This window comes from Arachis hypogaea, chromosome 6 (assembly GCF_003086295.3).
Source record: "Arachis hypogaea cultivar Tifrunner chromosome 6, arahy.Tifrunner.gnm2.J5K5, whole genome shotgun sequence".
In the NCBI taxonomy this organism is placed as follows: domain Eukaryota; kingdom Viridiplantae; phylum Streptophyta; class Magnoliopsida; order Fabales; family Fabaceae; genus Arachis; species Arachis hypogaea.
The window spans coordinates 12,707,963-12,726,209 of NC_092041.1; the positions used below are offsets into that span (position 1 = coordinate 12,707,963).

At 36.1% G+C, this 18,247-nt stretch overlaps 2 protein-coding genes across 5 annotated transcripts; both read right to left on the bottom strand.

The window, feature by feature from the left end:
• Positions 1-5,230: 5,230 nt before the first annotated feature.
• On the bottom strand, positions 5,231-7,484 carry LOC140173604 (uncharacterized). Its single transcript, XM_072198090.1, has 3 exons — positions 7,189-7,484; positions 6,017-6,638; positions 5,231-5,743 (listed from the first exon to the last, which is right to left on the bottom strand). Exons 1-3 carry the CDS (start codon positions 7,482-7,484, stop codon positions 5,231-5,233), a joined length of 1,431 nt encoding a protein of 476 aa, XP_072054191.1.
• A 4,944-nt stretch (positions 7,485-12,428) lies between these two features.
• On the bottom strand, positions 12,429-17,807 carry LOC112696091 (bZIP transcription factor TGA10). Of its 4 annotated transcripts, none has more exons than XM_025748689.3 (10): positions 17,358-17,807; positions 17,162-17,277; positions 16,412-16,587; positions 16,259-16,327; positions 16,107-16,166; positions 15,935-16,012; positions 15,783-15,858; positions 15,417-15,688; positions 14,692-14,931; positions 12,429-12,787 (listed from the first exon to the last, which is right to left on the bottom strand). In XM_025748689.3, the coding sequence occupies exons 1-10, from the start codon at positions 17,531-17,533 to the stop codon at positions 12,635-12,637; spliced, it is 1,416 nt and encodes a 471-aa protein (XP_025604474.1). In that variant the 5' UTR covers positions 17,534-17,807; the 3' UTR covers positions 12,429-12,634. The 4 variants fall into 4 exon arrangements, with proteins under 4 accessions (XP_025604474.1, XP_025604473.1, XP_072052832.1 ...); XM_025748688.3 differs by having other exon boundaries at positions 16,259-16,330; XM_072196731.1 differs by having other exon boundaries at positions 12,429-12,783; positions 17,358-17,803.
• Between the last annotated feature and the right edge of the window lie 440 nt (positions 17,808-18,247).

Here is an 18,247-nt window from a genome sequence, read left to right on the forward strand (position 1 = left end):
TAGCTTATTGAACAAACCATTTCATCATAAGCAGATGCCACAAATTTACTATGAATAGAACCATAACAGCGAGTTGAAATACCTATGTTCACCACGAGATTATTCAAATATGGAGCCTTAAACCTCCTTAAGAAGTTGGACCTGATGTGTCTGATGCAGTACATGTGCCACACCCTTGGTGGTGACCATGCACCATTACTGCGAGTTATTGCAGCGTCGATGGAGGTATAGCGGTCAGAAATAATACCCACACCATCAATGGTAACTACATATCTCTGCAAATTAGTTAGGAAAAACTCACATGCGTCTGTTGTCTCGCCCTTGACAATCGCAAATGCAATAGGCACAATGTTTTGATTCCCATCTTGTGCAACCGCTACCAGAAGTGCACCTTTATGTTTTCCGTACAGGTGCATGCCATCAACTTGCACCAATGGCTTGCAGTGTCTGAATGCTACAATACACGGATAGAAGCTCCAAAAAACGCTTGCAGAACTCTTACACCTTGAACCTCCTCACTCTCACGGTAAACGGGGAGCGTTTTAATTTGAACACGAGACCTTGGTATCTTCAACGTCATTGATTTCAACCATACTGGCAGAGTCTGGTAAGAAACTTCCCAATCACCGAAAACTTTTGCGACAGCTTTCTATTTTGCCAACCAAGCCTTGTGGTAACTCACAAGTGTAGTTGAACCTTCCTTGAACCTCTGCAATAATAGACTTCACCTTTATCAAGGGGTCTGCTTCGACCAACAGCCTAATGACATCTGCAATTATGTCTGAGTCCAACTGAGCATGATCTTGTGAAACCGTGCCTATCGTGCACGTTTTCTTGCCATTATGTTCTGTGGGTTATCTGAAACGTTGAGGTCAGTCTCGGATGAGATCTTCTGGTATGATCGGATCTGCCGTGTCCGACTTGTTGGATCTTGAGGTGCTGCTGGTCCTTGATCACCGGGGGGTGGTGGTACCTGCAAGAGACTACGAAGCTTAAGTCAGCACGGGCTTTAAGCAGGTTTTTTTGTAGAATTCGAGTATGAGTTATACCTGGGTGCTCCAGTGTATTTATAGTAGTGTATGATGATCTTCCTTTTGAGATAAGTTGGTTATCTTATCTTTATCTTTTTGTGGGTGAGATCATTATCTTTGGCCAACCGCCTTCTAATAGGTGGTGGTTCTTTAACTTTGGGCCTTCTTGGGCCTCTTGTGGCTTTTATTCGAGCTCTTTGTGAAGAGGTCGGCGGCGGGCCAACCTTTCGTGAGGTCAGTACCTTTGTCTTCAGCCAACTCGACCCTATAGCTCGGACCGGTGTATGAATACATTGTATCTCCTGATTTTTTCAACAAGATTTTTTTCGAATCAAGCTAGCTCGGATAAGTCAGTCGCACCTTGCACCGTACCCCTTGCATTTTGCATAGAATGTCTGCAGCTCAGACTCATACACAGTGTAATCAACTCCTCTAGAGATGGTGTAGCTTTTGATTGCAGACATCACCAAATCTCTTGAACCAAATTCCATTCCGACACTAAACTCGCCATCTTCTGCCGCAACGTTGCCTTCACCTACGACATGCGCACCACCATCAGTCAGACAAGACAAATAAAATAAGCAGTATAGGAAACTTGAGTTAATGATCATAACATACCCATATTCACATACTCAGGAAATTCTAGGGCATGCATGGCTTCGAGATCTAGAGTCCGCATAAAAGACGGAACACTAAACGGGTGTTGGCTTACAATCGCATTTGCTTCATTTTGTCCCGCCGGATTACCTGCCAAGTCTCCGTCATCGTTTTCGTCATCGACTTCATAGTTAGCTTCAAATTCCTCTTCGATATCATTATTATCTTCTTCCCAATATATATCCTCGAGCTCATCAACATTGACCTCGTCGCCGACTGTACCCATCCCTGACTGCTGTTCAAACTCAACGTACAACTCTATCATCGGCACGTGAGATCGGGTTTGTTAATAAATATACAACATCTACTGCACATCGGCATCGTCAATGATGGGCATTATTTGAAATTGTATTAGCCCACCAAATGCTTGCACAGGACTTCTGTATAAAAGATTGCTCACCCTTTTCAAAATGTTGCTTTGAATGTTATTACAAAGACCATTTTGCAACTCGACAAAACTCATGGTACATGGAATAGCAAATGACAATGGACATTCACAAACAAAAGTCACTCCTTCATGTGTGTTTGGTATAACCTCACCGTTATAATATACTTGCAAATTTGTAACACCTTCCATAACTTCAGCCTCAACTAACTCTATTTTTTTTACACAGTTATCTGCCAAAAAAACACACCACTAAGGACTTTATGCAAGAAAGAGTAAGAGGAGAAGTGAAGATGAAGATGAATGAAACTGGACTTCGTATTTATAGGCAAACCTGTGGATTTAAATATTAATTTGTGTACAAAACGCAACCTGCGTTTTGGGGCTTCCAAGAAAAAGTTTCTGACACTAACAAAACGCAACTTGCGTTTTATGGGCTTTAAAAAAATTGAATTTTCTGGCTTAAAAAAACGCAACCTGCGTTTAGCCTAAAACGAAATAAAAAAAATGAAAATGCCAAAACGTAACCTACGTTTAGTGTATTTCAAACTTAAAAAAATTATATATAAAAAGTACAAAACGCACCTTGCGTTTTATATCTGACCCATAGCAGTGCAATTTTTTTATTCCCTCCATTTCATGGTGTTACACGTTAACACTTTCCATAATGAAAAAAAATAGCATAAAGTTTATCTTTTAAATATTAAGACGATGAATTTTGAATTTCAATCATAGAAAAGCTGAGATGACACCTATAGCCCCCTGATCATAATGAAAAAAGCTGATCAATCTATTGTCCTGTTTCAGTTTTATTTGCTTAGGAGAATAGATAGGGACACAGACATCACATGCAAACCCATTTATTGAGCCAATAATTTATAAAATAGTATTTTTATATTGTGGTATTCAAATATAATTGATAGAATAATAGTACTTTTAATGAAAAAAGACATCGCTGAAAAATAATTTTTCGAAACAAGCCCAAATTCACTATAAAGCATTGGCATCATGCTTTCCATAATCAATCTATCTAATCATGAAACGAAATAGAATAAAAAACCTTACCTAACTAAGCAATCTATAAGTGCAACAGCTTGCAAGTTTAACGTTGTCGACTCATCCTCAGCATCTAATGAAACCTTCGATCCAAATCTCCTGAATAAAAATAGTTAGCCTCAATTAAGAAAACAAATAAAGAAACCAGCATACATCATTATAAGGAATTGTTATAAACATCAGACAAGGAGTCTTGGTTTGAAAACCACAACAAAAAGGGAGCATACAACAGCCCACAAAAATTTTCTAGTCCTCCCATAACTAACAAAAGTATCTCCTAGAAAAGCAAGCTCACAAAACCCAACCAGAAACAAGCTAAAAGCTTTCCTATATTCCATGAAGATGAGTTTCGCACTCAAAGAACATAATCAGCTAGAGCCCAAATAGCTAGAGCCTTAGCTATTTATCACTAAATTAAAACATATCATCATATAGATTTGATTCTTTAAGAAGTATTTTTTTCTATATTTTTAAGTACAGGTGTTGCATATAAAAGGTGAAAAAGTAAATGCACATAAACCACTATCACCACCACAAAATCTTCAATCTTAATATATTTATCTCTAGTGTAAACAAAAAAGTCAAAGTTAAAAATTATATAAAAACTATCATCTAACAACTAGGAACCCTCACCAGTTTTTGGTGATGATTTAATGCTTGCAGCTTGTGCCTTTTAAACTCGTTTTTCCTTCCTTCGTTCCTTAACTATTTCAAAAAACATATAACCAATAAAGGCTATAGAGAATAATGCAGTGCAGACAGGTAAATCATGTTGGGAAGTGTTAGATTCATCATGATCAGCTATCATACTAGCACAGGACACAAGTCCAGCTAAGCATGGCCATCCTTATATAGAGCTAAGCCTCAGAGTGGACCCTGAAGTTACACTCGTGCTTCATAGTAGTCCCTGAATTTAATAATTACCCAAATTGGTCCCTGAAATTACACTCTGGGACTCAGTGTCGTCCTTCCGGCATATTTCTTCCAGCTGGCGTGATCGAAAAGCTGATCTGGCTAACGTGCTGACACGTTGGCAACGCTAAAACGACATCGTGTTGTGGGTGGCGCGTAAATGCCCTAAAACGACGTCGTTTCACTCCAAAGTTGGTTTTGAAGAATCCCCCACCAAACGTTAACGTAACGCATTGTCTCCCCCCTCTCAAAATACAACAGAAATAGAGTCTTTCTTCCTCCCCTATACTCATCAATGGCGGTGGTGTGATTGCTGTGACTACTGCGATTTTGTCGGAACACGACTCTTTGGAGGATCGGTTTTCGTCATCTGTCTCAAACGAAGATTGTATCGAAGGCTGGTTTCTTTGAAGGAGGTAAGGGAAAAAAGAAAAAATATAATGAGATATAAGGAATGCTCTGTTTTACTGCTTAAACAAGAATTAGGCTATCTGATTCTATAATAGTCTTTTCAAGCATTAAGTTTTTGGCCATAATGATAGCTTCCCTGAGTATAGTTGCCTCTGCTATTAGGCTTGACTTGGGTTTGAAACTTGATGCAGATCCTGTAATGATACTTTCCATGTTATCTCTGATTATTACAGCTGAAGCTGCTTCCCCCGTTTCTCTACAAAAGGATGCATCTACATTTATTTTTAGCCAATCTTTCGGTGGAGGCCTCCAGGTAACTTGGTTTTCTCTTCTATTGTTCTTGTGTTGTTGTATTTCTTGCTGTGTATCTCTGGCTTGTTTGAAGTCTGCCTCCATTCTCTTTGCCATGATTATAGTTGCTTTAGGATTGACTTCATTGTTTTGAAAGACAAAGTGGTTTCTGGATTTCCATACAGCCCAACATAAGAAACCTAAACTGGATATTTCATCCTCTGCCTGCCTTTCACCTCCAACTCTAAGTTTTTAAATCATCCTTAGGAACCATTCTCCAAAAGAGGACACCGAGATTGGTGTTGGTATGCATTGGATTTGTGAGCTGAACCAAATTGCTTTGGTCCTAAGGCACAATAAAAGAGCATGCTCCACTGTCTCTTCTGCCTCTAAACATATCTTACAGTTAGGATTTTTTGCAATCTTTTTTTAGTCATATTGGAATTAACTGCTATTATGTTTTGTGCTGCCTTTCAGAGAAAATATTTTACTTTTTGTTGAACTTGCATTCTCCAAATCTCTTTCTAAAGAGCTTTAAGATCTGTGCTTGTTGATGCATTCTCTCCCTCTTCCTTCCTTTTTTTTCCTCTTTTGCTGCATAATACCCTATCTTGACTGTGTAATCTCCATCCATCTTATATGGCCAAATTAAAGTATCATTCTTATCCACTAAGCTGACAGGTGTTCTTAGTATTCTTTCAGACAAGTAAATCGGAAAAAGGGTGTGAACTTTATTAGCATCCCATCCTTGTCCTTCAACTAACAACTCTTTAACTTTCATTCTTCTCGCATTCTCTGGTGCTTCCAATCTGTGTTTTTCTTCAACCCAATTGTCCCCCCAAACCTCTACTTCAGATCTATTTCCAATGCTCCAGCTTCCTTTTCTTCTAAGAAAATTCCTGCCTTCTAAAATGTTTCTCCAGACCCATGATGCACCTCTATGCGCTCTAGCTTTCCAAAAATTGTTGTTGGAAAAATATACTGCCTTTAAGATTCTCACCTATATGGCTTTCGAATTACTTAATATCCTCCAAGCATGTTTTGCTAAATGGGCTAGATTTTTTAATTCAAAATCTTTAAATCCTAAGCCCTCATCCTCTTTACTCCTTGAAAATTTTGCCCAACTTTTCCAATGAATACCACTCTCTTTTCCTGAGGATGCCCACCAAAATTTTGCTACTCTCACACTAAGCCTCCTACAGAATTTTTTAGGAAATTTCATAACATTCATGGTATAGGCTGGAATCGCTTGAATAAATGATTTTATAAGAACCTCTTTTCCAACTTGGTTCAACAATTTCTCCTTCCATCCTTCCATTTTGTTCATAACCTTCTCCTCTATACATTCCAAAGCTTTGTTCTTTGATATTTCCCATCTAGCTGGTAGTCCAACGTACTTTCCAGGATTCTCCCAAGCTGCCATACATAAGATCTCCTCTATATTGGCCCTAGTTTGAATAGGAATAATACTCCCAAAAGAAATGCCTGATTTCTCCAAATTTATTCGCTGACCCGAGGCTTCAGTGTATTGATTAAGTACTTGAATAATCTGATAAACCTCCTCTTCTTTTGCTTCAGCAAAAATAATACAATCATCAGCAAAAAATAAGTATGTTATAGATGGGGCTGTTGGTGCAAGTTTAATGTCAGAGATTAGATTTTTCTGTTGAACTTCATTCATTAGGATAGTAAAGACCTCTGCCGCCATTATAAAAAGATAGGGCGATAACGGATCTTCTTGCCGCAAGCCTCTTTGAAGTTTAATTTTGTTGGACATGTTGCCATTTATTTTTATCTTATAATTTGCACTCTTCACACATCCCATCATCAACTTCACCAATTTTTCATTAAAGCCAAAGGCCTTGAGCACCTCTTCAAGAAAGTCCCATTCAAGTCTATCATAAAATTGCAACAACTTAGCCCTAGCTGATTAAGGTTTTTTGGATTATTTGCTTTTGAAATAAGAACAAGAATAGTTTCACTTATTTCCTCAGGCATAATAGCTTCCTCAAAAAAATTTTTTACAACTGCGCATACCACTTCTTTCACAGTTTTCCAATGCTTTTGGTAAAATATCCCGTTGAGTCCATCTGATCCTGGGATTTTAAACTCCCCAAACAAAAGGTTGCAGCTCTTATTTCATCATTCCTTATGTTTTCAAGGATCTCTTCATTCACCTCATTGGTTATCTTTCTCAGTATTTTCGTGATGCACTCCTGTAAACTTCCTCTCTTCTTAGAAGTGAACAACTTGGGAAAATATTCTTCAACCAGCTTTAATATTTCATCACCTCCTTGGATCCATTGTCCTGCTGACTTCTTTAATCTTTCTATTCTATTCCTATCTTTCCTCTGAATGGTAATTGCGTGAAAAAAATTAGTATTCTTATCTCCCCATTTAAACCATTTTAATCTTGACCGTTGTCCCCATTATTTTTCTTCTTGCCTCCACATTTCTGAAGTTCTTTTTTTTATCTGATTTATCTGTTGCTGTTTATTTGCTTCCAAGCTTGAATTCTGTAGTTTTCTGAGCTCCTCCTTCATCTTCAAAATTTTCTTGTCAGCCCTTTTAAAGGTGGTTCTGCTCCATTTCTTCAGCTCCTCCTTGTAATTCTTCATCCTTTGAATAATGTTAGTCCAAGCAGTTCCTCTTGTGATCTCTTTGTTCCATCCCCTATTAATAACATTATGGCATTCCTCATGATCTTCCCAAAATGTCTCATACTTATAAAGCGTACTCATTTTATTCATCGGGTTGGTAGCCAGCATTAATGGACAATGATCTGAGCTTATCGCTGGTAGGGCTTCCAAAATAGCATGTTAAAACTTCTCCCTCCACTGCCAATTTGTTAGGACTCGATCAAGTCTTTCTCTAGTTATGAACCCATTTCTTGGGTTACTAAACCAAGTAAATTGTTTCCTTTAAGTTCGAAATCCATGAGACTATTTTCATTTATGAACTTCCTGAACTCTTCAAGTTGCTCTCTAGGTATGGGTGTAAATCAACATTTTCTCTTGTGTTAGTACATCATTAAAGTCTCCAATGTATATTTGTGCTTCATCTTAATCCCAGTTATTGGTTGTTAAATTCCTCCATAACTTCTTCCTGCTCCTGAAAATTGGATTACCATACACAAAAACACATTTCCAAAATTCACCATTGTTTATGCTTATCCTAGTCTTAATAAAATTATCACACCACGACAAAATATTAATGTTTACATTCTATTTCCACAAAATACATAGACCTCCGGACAAGCTCCGGAGTTCTACACAAAAGGATTTATCAAAACATAACTTTCTTCTAATAGAATTAATTCTACCTTCCTTAGCTCTAGTTTCCATAAAAAAAACTATTGATGGCTTGCTAAATTTGCAAATATTTTTTAACTCAGCCATTGTCGAGGATGCCACCACTCCTCAACAATTTCAACTTAAAATATTCATGGTAGAATTTGGGGCATGTTTAGACCCACCTCCTCAGCCTTGTTGTTGTTACCTGCATCCCGTCCCTCGGTTCCTTCCTCAGTTCTATCGCATTTTACTGCCCTTTTCTCATAATTCTTGATTTTCTTGCTGATTTGCACAGGATCTTTTTTATTATCTTCCTCCTATGGTACTCGAGCTATCTGCAGTATGCGTCTATCCTCTCTCTTCCTTTTAAGTTTCAAACTTTGTTGCATACAATTAGCTAGCTCAATTTTTCACCCTGATGTCCCTATGTTATTCTCCACCATCTTTTCTGCTTCTTTTTCGCCGTCGCTTGCTAATTCAACATAATACATGTCTCCACTCTCTGCTTTATACTCTTGTTTGTATTTCTCTTTCTTGCTTTCTTCCCTATTTTCACTCAACTTTTCCTTGTTGCTCCTATAATTTCAGTGTGTGTGTATCAGCTCGGAATTGTTATATAATGTCGGAGTTATTTTTTGAGTCTGCACTTCTCTATTGCTTCCATTTGTCTGGTTGTTACAAATCAGCACTTCATGTTCTGTTATCCTTGTGATATGGGCTTCATAGCTTGTTTCAGCTACGTGATGTTTCTTCTGATCTTGACTCTTTATTTCTCTTTGAGCTAACTCTTCCCTAATCCAATTAGTTGGACCTTCAATGTTGGGCTCCCTTCCAGCCTACTTGCTTTGTTTGGACATGTGTTATTCCTATATTGGGCCTTTTGTCAATATGTAACCCAAGTTTTACCCTCTCTTGGAACTCTCCTTTAGCTTTTTCTTGTTGGGCTGGTCTTTCTATTCCCTTATTTATTTTCTTGATCTCCTTTGCTGAGCTATCTATTATATATGCTACCTTTAATTTCTCTAGGTCAGCATTCATTCCCTAAAAATTTGGGATATTCTGTGGTTTTTTACCTGCTCCTCTGTTCTTTCTCTCTTGTTCTCTTCCACAAATTATTTTTTCAAGAAATCATCTTCTCTTAATTCATGCTGCAAATTCTACTCATCTCTGATAATACTTTCTTCAGTATCTTATCTGTCCTCACTCCCTCTTCTCATGCTTTGTTGTCCACGCGCTGTTTCTTTCACATCTTGCTCTTTCCATCCTCATTGTCTTGAGCTACCAGCACTTATGGATGTAGTAAATTGAACCTGCCTAACTCCCAAATCTGCTGAGTATCTAGACTTTGTCGGATCCCAAACCGCCATTGCTATTTGATTTTTGCAGTTTTTCTTTTCATGTTCAATGATACCACAGATGTAGCAGTAACACTCTGGTAACCTTTCATAATAAAAATATACCCATAGGTTTGATGATTTTTCTCTTGCTAACCAAAATTCTGTTGGAAGAGCCTTTGTTATATTGATGCCTACTCTGATTCTCAAAAAAGATCTCCTAAAAACTCCATCCACCTTTGGGTTTTCTATTTCAACAACAACTCCTAACATGTTCCCAATATGAATGGTTGTTTCTTTGCTCATGTAGCCAATAGGAATACCATGAAATTGAACCCATAATTTCATAAAATTATGATTAACTTCAAATACAAATTCACCTTCTGTCCAAAACTGAAGATTAATCAGATTTTCTCTCACATTCCACGATCCATTTTGAAGTATTTTGCAGCCCTTTTTTTTCTATCTTTGAAGCTGAAAAGTAACTTCTTTAATTCTATCTCAGTGACAGCTACACCTGGTGGATTGCCCCACATTCCCAACAAAACATTATTGCATGTCTTATAACTTACCACCTTATCAGAGATGATTTTTCTCGCTATGTTGGGACAGTCCACTTTGAATCCTAACTCACCTGGTTTGTTGAGACTGATAACTTTTCTTTTTATAAAATTCTTGTCTACCTTTTTCTTCACTTGCTGTTACTTTTTTTTTGTAGGTTTTATGTCTGTGTCTCGCTACTGGTGCAGTAACCTGTGTAAGAATATGAGCTCAATTCGGGTTATGTGATCAGTTCGAATTATAAGACTCCTTAGATTGTTAGTAGTACTAAAAATATGTGATTGTTAAAATTTGAAAATATTGATGTAAAAGAAGATTGGTGATAGTTTTTTATTGGAGAAGAACCTGTTGTAGAAGAACTCTCCTATAATTATTGAGAGAGAATTTTCTCCTATTGAAAAAAATGAGCCAGACTACAATGAACACAACTTCGACACTGTCAAGCTTAACAGCTTGGATGGTTCCTCTTTTAGAGTTTTAGTTCTTTTCCTTTTTATTGGTCGCACCTTTTTTAAAGTTAAATCCATGGAAGTAATGGCAGTCCTTTTTGTTTTAGGTAGTAGCACTTCGTTTTTCGATTCGTAAACTAGCACGCACTTTAGAGGTGCATAGGATAGCTTGCTTTTAAAAAGAAAGCCTGATGGACTATAATGGCATTCCATCTTTGGTATCATAATGGGCCCAAGGCCCATAGAGTATTTACTTTATTTTCGATTAATAGTCTTCTTTGATTGTAGAGAGACTCTTTTGTCCAAAACTATTACTATTTTCTACCTTTTTTTTCGGATGATATTCGCAGTCCCATTTTCATAAAAAATATATTCTTTAAAAAAAAATTATTTCTATCATTAAATTTTATTAATATATTTCTATTGTTTTGATCTTAATATTTTTGTTATGGCCTTAATTTTTTAGAGACATTTTTCTTGGATTAGAAAAAGAAAAACCTATTTGATAAAACATACAGAACCGCATATTCAAAGCAGTGGCCATCTAGCTAGGATCACAATAATCAATAAGAGAAAGTAAAATAAAATAGCCATTGTTACATTAATTAAGCAAAGACTAATGGTATATAATTCAATATTCAAGTATCTAATAAGGAAATTGATGAGGATTAACTCTAGCTTGATTACAACTAGTTTAATTTATATATATTCTGTTTGGTTGACTTCTTGATTACATCTAATTTCAAACGCTGTCCACCTTATTAATTAAATTATTACCATTGTTTAACGATGAGAGATAGAAGGAAAAAAAAACTTCAAGGGTATTAAATTTTTGATAATACTAGAGACAAAAAAAATATTAGAACTTGTCTTATTTAATATTCATTAATTATTACAGCAATTAATAAATGTTAAATAAGATAAGTGCATTCATAAGGTAGTACATGTTCTTAGAAGACTAGAAAGCAAGGTATATATTAGGAGAGGAAAAAAAGACTGGTGAAAAATGGAAGAAGTTGGTATTATTTTAGATCATAAGTGCATTCATGAATGTTATCATTTGATCGATGAATGAAATGTTAAAATGAAGAGGAGTTTCTAAGTTCTAACTAACATATAGATAGTTAGATACGTAACCCTTTATCTTATTTTCTATTTGTCTGATTGGTAACTTGTTATGTTCAGGAAAATGGTATAGAATAGAGAAGTTGAGTAAAGTAACTTGATTTAAGGCATGCATGTCAGCATACTAATATGTGAATTTTGTTGGAGTGATGAATTTTCCCTTCTTTAACAAAGAAGTAATGTTCCAATAATTATATGGAAGAAGAAAATAACTTTTCTTAAGAATTAAACAATAGTCTTTTTAAAATTTCAACGAACACATCAAATTAGTCAAATTTGATAAGTGACTAAAAAGAAAAAAAAAAAAAAAACAAGAGGCGTGTCAGAGTTGGTATATTAAAAATGATGTGGAGTAAATAACAATTTATAGAAGATGTAATAATCGTTTTACCTTAAGTTTCACTATATTAGAAGAATGTTTAAAATTGCAAACTTATTAGAAGAATGAGCATGGTGGGAACACACTAGAGATTCTATCTATCTGGTAGAAAATGTGATCGATGGAAATTGCTTGAAAAATATAGTGTTTGAAACTTGAAATGGCTTGGCTTGCAAGGAAGTTGATATATTATATATAAAATAGTTAATTTAAACTTGCATTGGTTCAGACATTTGATATTAATCGTATGTGTTTGCAAAACCAACATCAAAAGAATGGACCACCTAATCCACTCAGTCATCAATAACGATGGCTCAACAGCCTATGCATGCAAACCCTCCATGCCCAACCATGTTTTCATATTTGAAGCCAAAACTCAATTTCTCTTTCTCTTCCACTCTTCACTCTTCTAGCCTCCTAGGTTCATAAATTCCATTCATTAGAAAACCATCTTATTAAGACTCTAGTGAAACATATGTTTCAATATTATTCTAATCACATTTAATATTGTGCAATATATATATATATATATACAAGATCTATATAGTAGTTGTTAAATTCAATTCTATATATTAATTATCTGTCTATCTATACAGATGATGAGTGATGATCTAGAGCGTGAAATTGACTAGACTAAATAGAACATTAAATTTCGAAGTTGAAAAGAGAAATTAAGAAGCTATAAATTAAAGGTCGGTCACATGCTATATCTATATATCTATATATAACACTGTGCCATGCATGCATTTGCTACTGATCCTGGCGAGGGCGGGACAACCAGAGAGAACTGAGGGCTCTCAGGCGATGGAAGTACTCCGCTATCGCCAGAAAACACCTCGCCGCCTGCCGCGTCGTTAGGATCTCATGCAGCCGGTGCACCGTTTGCTGCCGTAGATTATCTGCCTACAACAAGTTTCAAACAAATTATGTCATTCTATCTCATAATTGTTTCACTCAAATTGTACCAATGTATGCATGCTTCTATATCATATGGTTGTTAAATTACATATTATTATTATGTGCATAGCTATGTTAGAATCCAAGACTAGATAAAAGATCTGTATATTTATTATGTGTCAGTATGATACAAAATACAGGAATTAAAGTGGTAAACAAATAAAAACAATAAACATAACTATTTAATCTAAATTTAAATATATTATTCTGACTAATATTTAAATACTATTCTAACATATAATATGGTCAGACAAGGAGAGGATGGAAGAGAAACTAGAGAACTGCCTTATTTTCTGAGTCAAACTTTGAAAACAAAACTATGATGAGAAATTCATAGTCAAATTAAGGGTCTTTCATTAAAACACTTCAGGAGTACACACACTAGAAGATTTGTAACGGGGCCATTAAACGCCTTTTTATTATTATATATTATATTACTGATTAGTATTGACTTTACATATATAGACAATAGATTGTTTTCATTTTTCAAGGATGTTGATAATTATTAGCACTGTTCAGAACATACTTTCAAACATTGAATTTCTGAATCCAAAATGGCGAAAACAAGTAATAATAATGATAACAGAAGAAGAGCCTTTGGAGGACCATTGATCACCGAAGAAATTTTATGTCAAAATTGCATTGTGGCTAGAATATGTCCAAAACAAATCATAAGTCCGAAAACTGGTCAAACTGTATGACTACTGAAAGATCCTATAGATTAACTGGGCTAAAAATTCATAATCAATTTGATTAGTTTTTCTCTACCTAATTAAGATTCCTCTTGTTTCATTTGTTGGCAATTCTTTATTTTTTATTGGATTACTTGTAGAGATCATCTATATATTCATATATAGAAATTAAGACAAGTTGTTGAACCAACTAACACATATTATATACATAGATTGGAGAATTATTGAGGTGGCCGTCTAGCAGGTGCAGATTAATTCCGTGGTACAATAATTTTATAAAGAAATTTAGTAATTCACCAGTTCACTCAGCTTAATATAACTACAACAATATTCCAAATCAACTAGTCCTATTCATACTTAGAAAAAGTGGGTGTTGTACCATTGTATTCAAAAGCTCACCTACACCGCATGTCAATATCTATGTAAATTATATTAGGCTCACTCTAATTAACCCAAAAGACAAAAATGAAAATTGAATGGCACATTAGTCGTCAGCACTCATGGTTTTGTTGTGGTTTCAGAAATGGAAAGTGGTCAAAGAGGAAGTTATTACGGTGAAGGGTCTATGTGGTGTCTTCAAGTCAAACGGTTACGACCATGACATCACACCGATATGGGGCTCTCTAGGGATATATATTTCAGTGAGGGACCACTAAAGTGTCACGTGTATCGATCACACTAGCACACACAAAATTAAACTTAGCTGGTATTATATAGGAAAACCAAAAATTAAATGATAAGTCTTAGATATTCTATATTAATGAAATGTATATGTACCATATCTACATATCTCTGCAATGCCTTTTATCCAATCATTTCTTTTAAATAAATAATTTTCCAAGCTGCTACCACTTTAAGCTTAGCTACATGTATGAATTTTCCCTAAATTAAGGTGTATGTAGATGTGTTTGTAGGTATCCAAAGTAATTGTAGCAAAGAGAGGCGAAAGGAACTAGAGTCCTTTTCGAGATATAACATCATTGCAAGTCTATATGTATAATATAAAATAATGTGTATGTGTTTGTAGATTCCATGTAATGCATGGAAAGGAATGGTTCATAGGGTAGGAGCTAGCAGGTGAGCCTACCCAAATTGGAAACGTGGGGATGACACAAGCAAGTTCAGTTCATCACTAATAAACATGATTCAAGAATGTACCTGTTTGACGAAATCTTCAAGAGTAGCGAGCTTGTTCATGGCGAGAGCCATCTGTCCCATGTAGGTAGCCATAACAGGAGGAGAGCTCAAAGAATCTGATGTGATAGTGTTCAGGAGAGATTGATTGAGAGCCTCAAGGCCTTGGGAAAGAGCCTCTTCTGCCTCTTGTGTTGATTGTTGCAACCCGCATATCCCAAGTATTTGTTGCTCCGTCAGAGGCTCTATTTGACTCACCATAATCTTGCATTGTATATGTATATAAATAAATTAGTATATGCAAAGAAAGAGTTTAATAGGGGGTTAAAGGGGTATTGGCTTTATGGATATGAAGCCTAACTCCACCCATTACCGGAAATCTTTCGTCATTCATTGATGACAAACAATAAATCCTTTTCCATAGCCCCTCCTATTTTTCTTCGTTCTAGCCCCACCGACAAAACACACTTCATGCATTCTTATCAATTTCCCTCCCCCATCTCCGCATGCACCACTCACTCTACCCACACCATACCATAAATTTTAACATTACAAAAATCGAGCATACAACAAATTTAAGAAAATGCGAGCCCACTTTGTAAAAAAAGTGATAATAATAACTATCAATTTATTATGAACAGTGAATATGCTAGAAGTTGCTAACGAGTTATAGTTTAAATGACCTAGTCTCTCGGTACTCATTTAGAGATAGTGTATTTTTTACTTTGGGATTAGAATGTTGGATATACCTTAATGAGTTCTGAGGGCCTGAATCCACCGATCCACATAAAGCAACGCTCAGCCGGCGTCTTCCACATGCCGGAAACAAGGTGGAAGACATCGGATCTGGCCACTAAACCCTTGAGGTTCATAACTTGGTCGTAATGCGCCAAGCAATTGTCCACAAAGAGTCTGAGCTCGTTCTCAGGTAGGTGTTCTTGCACCGCCGCCCTCAGCTCGCACACTAGGCGGTGGTGCTCCTCTAGCCATCTAGCATATTCTACGTCAAACATTGCAGCCTCTGGAAACACGCACGCACACACACACGTCACTGTCACGTAATTCCAATTAATAAAGCAAGGTACGGTTGTGCAAAGAAGGTAGCTAATAGGGACCTGTGCTTATGCCATTAATACCCACACCAAGACCTTGTTCTCCACCCATAACTCCACTTCCACCGAAGAATATGCCCTAAAATATACAAAAACAAAATTAATTTCGACTACTCAAACTAAAACTTTAAACCAATTGAAGATGAGATAGTTACTTGAGATCTAGCACGCTGTAGCTCTTGCTCAATCTGATTAAGCCTAATCCTACTGGATTCTAGCTGCTGAACATATGCCTGAGACAGTAATTAATTATGGTAAGATTATTCTTTTAATTTATATTCCAAAAATGATGTTAATTATTTCTTAGGAACAATCATGATGACTTGCCTTTTTCCTAAGCCTGCTTTTGCGAGCTGCCTCTCTATTCTGAGCAAGTCGTCTCAGTGTCTGTTCGTAAATATATGAAATAAACCACACTTAGCTTATTATTAACGTTGATTATTGATTGATTAAACCAAAAATATATAAATAATTAAAACCTTGGGGTCTGGTGTTTTGGGTCCTTCTTGTTCAGAACTTGAGGTCGGACCCTTGCGGTTACTGTCTCGCTGCTACACGGATATATATAATAATTAACAAAAAATAAACTTATTATTTGGCGGTTAGTTTGTTAGACATGTGAAAGAGTGTACCTTGACAGGTTTAGGTGGTTGAGGAGGAGGAGCAGTGGCAGAAGCGGGTTCGTTCTTGGAAGCAGAAACTAACTCCATACTTGCCTTGGAATTGGATGATGATGGGTGAACGTGCATAGGCTGAGAGGGGAAAATGTTGAGCGTATGAGGCCTCATTCCGGATGATGATGACTTCTCTGCCGGGTCATTCATCAACATCAATCAGTTAATTAATTATCCTTATTATATTTATGTATCTGTTTGTATAAATAATAAGGGACACAATGATTAAGGCAAGAGAAGTGTGAGTGAGGCAAGAAAATGTATACAGTTATCAGAACTGTACTCGTGGATGGTATCATGCATTTTGTAGCGCTATCATATCCAAACAGAAAAAAAAAATATACCCCTTCAATTTTGAGTACATGTGTTATTCCTGAGGGAGATCATGACACCCGGGTTGTTACATGTCATCATCTCACACCTCCAACCAATAATAAGAGAGAGAGAATGAAAGTTGGTTGGGTTTTATTTTAGTTTATGGGGAAATGGAAATGTGTGGAGCAGTTGCAGTTTGATTCTGCTTCGTTAGGAATTATTCTTCACTTTATGTGAAAGGGAGAGGATCCGGTCAAACCGTCAAAGCAAGTACTATAGGGTGCAGATATGAATGGTGCTGGACATGCTTTTCTTGTGACCCCAAAACAAACTAAAAGTTAGAGAGAAGAAGGTGATTAAGCAGCAGAATAGAGAGATGAAATGAAAGCTCACGTCTTTGGTCTTGATGAAGAGTATTTGAGGGATCGGCTTGTCCATCGAGGTAGAGAAAAAGGGCTTGGTCCAGTTCACCCAAATCATAAGCTCCACCACCACCTGAATCCTTGTTTCTATCAAAATCACAAAATAGTATAAGAAAGTGAATTTCATGACACAGCGCTATTATTAATATAAAGCATGCACTACTAACAACAAGTTTCCCGGGATGATAGAGGATGATGATGAAGGAGATTGCATCATCCCGAAAGAGATTTGGTGCTCTTGCTGTATTTGATTATGATGACGACGATGATGATGATGATGTTGTTGTTGAAGTGGTTCAAGTTGAGTGCTTCCTTGGTTGCTGCTCTTAACACTCGAACCCATTCCAAAAGCTGCTGTTTCTTCTTCTGCTCACAAAAAATTAAAGCTGCTGCAACCACCATCAATGGCCGAACCGCCTTCGCTTTCTTCCACTAAAAACCATTTCTCCTTTCTCCATACAAAGACAGAGAAAGAAAGAGAGAGAGTCGGCTATTATAGCTTATAAGTAGATGGGAGAAGAGAGAGAAAGTATGAGGAAATTGAATGCCAACAAATTACCAAACAAAAGACAATAAGCTTTCTTCTTTTTTTTTTTTTTTATTTAAGGTCTGTGTTCGCGTTCTCTCTCATAATCGCTATTAATAGAGGTAGATGAGTTTCTAAGAACTTGGAACACTCTTATTTTATTTTGTGGGGATAAAGCGGTCCTCTCAGGCATCCTCTTCGGTCTTCAATCAACCCCCTACCACTCTCCAAAAACCACGCACCATAACAAACAAATTAAAAAAAATCTTTTTTTTTCTAAACTTAAGAATAAGATTCAAACCTAAAACTCTTTTAGACGATGACATGAGATTATATCATAGTGTATTTTAATATTACATGTTTATATTCTATATCTGTTTTTATTTGTATAACAATATAATAGAATATAATAATAGAAAATTTTTAAATATTCTAAAAATTATTAATATTTTATAAGTTGTATAAAAAATATTAGAATGTCATTAAAATTTATTATTTTTTGTTATTAATTAATTATTAATATTTAAAAAT

Bases quoted from the DNA above. Each gene is read 5' to 3' on its own strand.
- LOC112696091 (XM_025748688.3), bottom strand. From the start codon at position 17,533: ATGGGTTCGAGTGTTAAGAGCAGCAACCAAGGAAGCACTCAACTTGAA. The intron at 16,331-16,411 runs GTACACTCTTTC...ATATCCGTGTAG, and splicing joins AACCACCTAAACCTGTCAAG to CAGCGAGACAGTAACCGCAA. The intron at 15,859-15,934 runs GTAACTATCTCA...TGTATATTTTAG, and splicing joins TACAGCGTGCTAGATCTCAA to GGCATATTCTTCGGTGGAAG.
- LOC140173604 (XM_072198090.1), bottom strand. From the start codon at position 7,484: ATGAGTACGCTTTATAAGTATGAGACATTTTGGGAAGATCATGAGGAA. The intron at 6,639-7,188 runs GCAAGAAGAAAA...ATTTTATGATAG, and splicing joins AGAACTTCAGAAATGTGGAG to ACTTGAATGGGACTTTCTTG. The intron at 5,744-6,016 runs GTTCTTATAAAA...AAAGCCATATAG, and splicing joins TGAACCAAGTTGGAAAAGAG to GTGAGAATCTTAAAGGCAGT.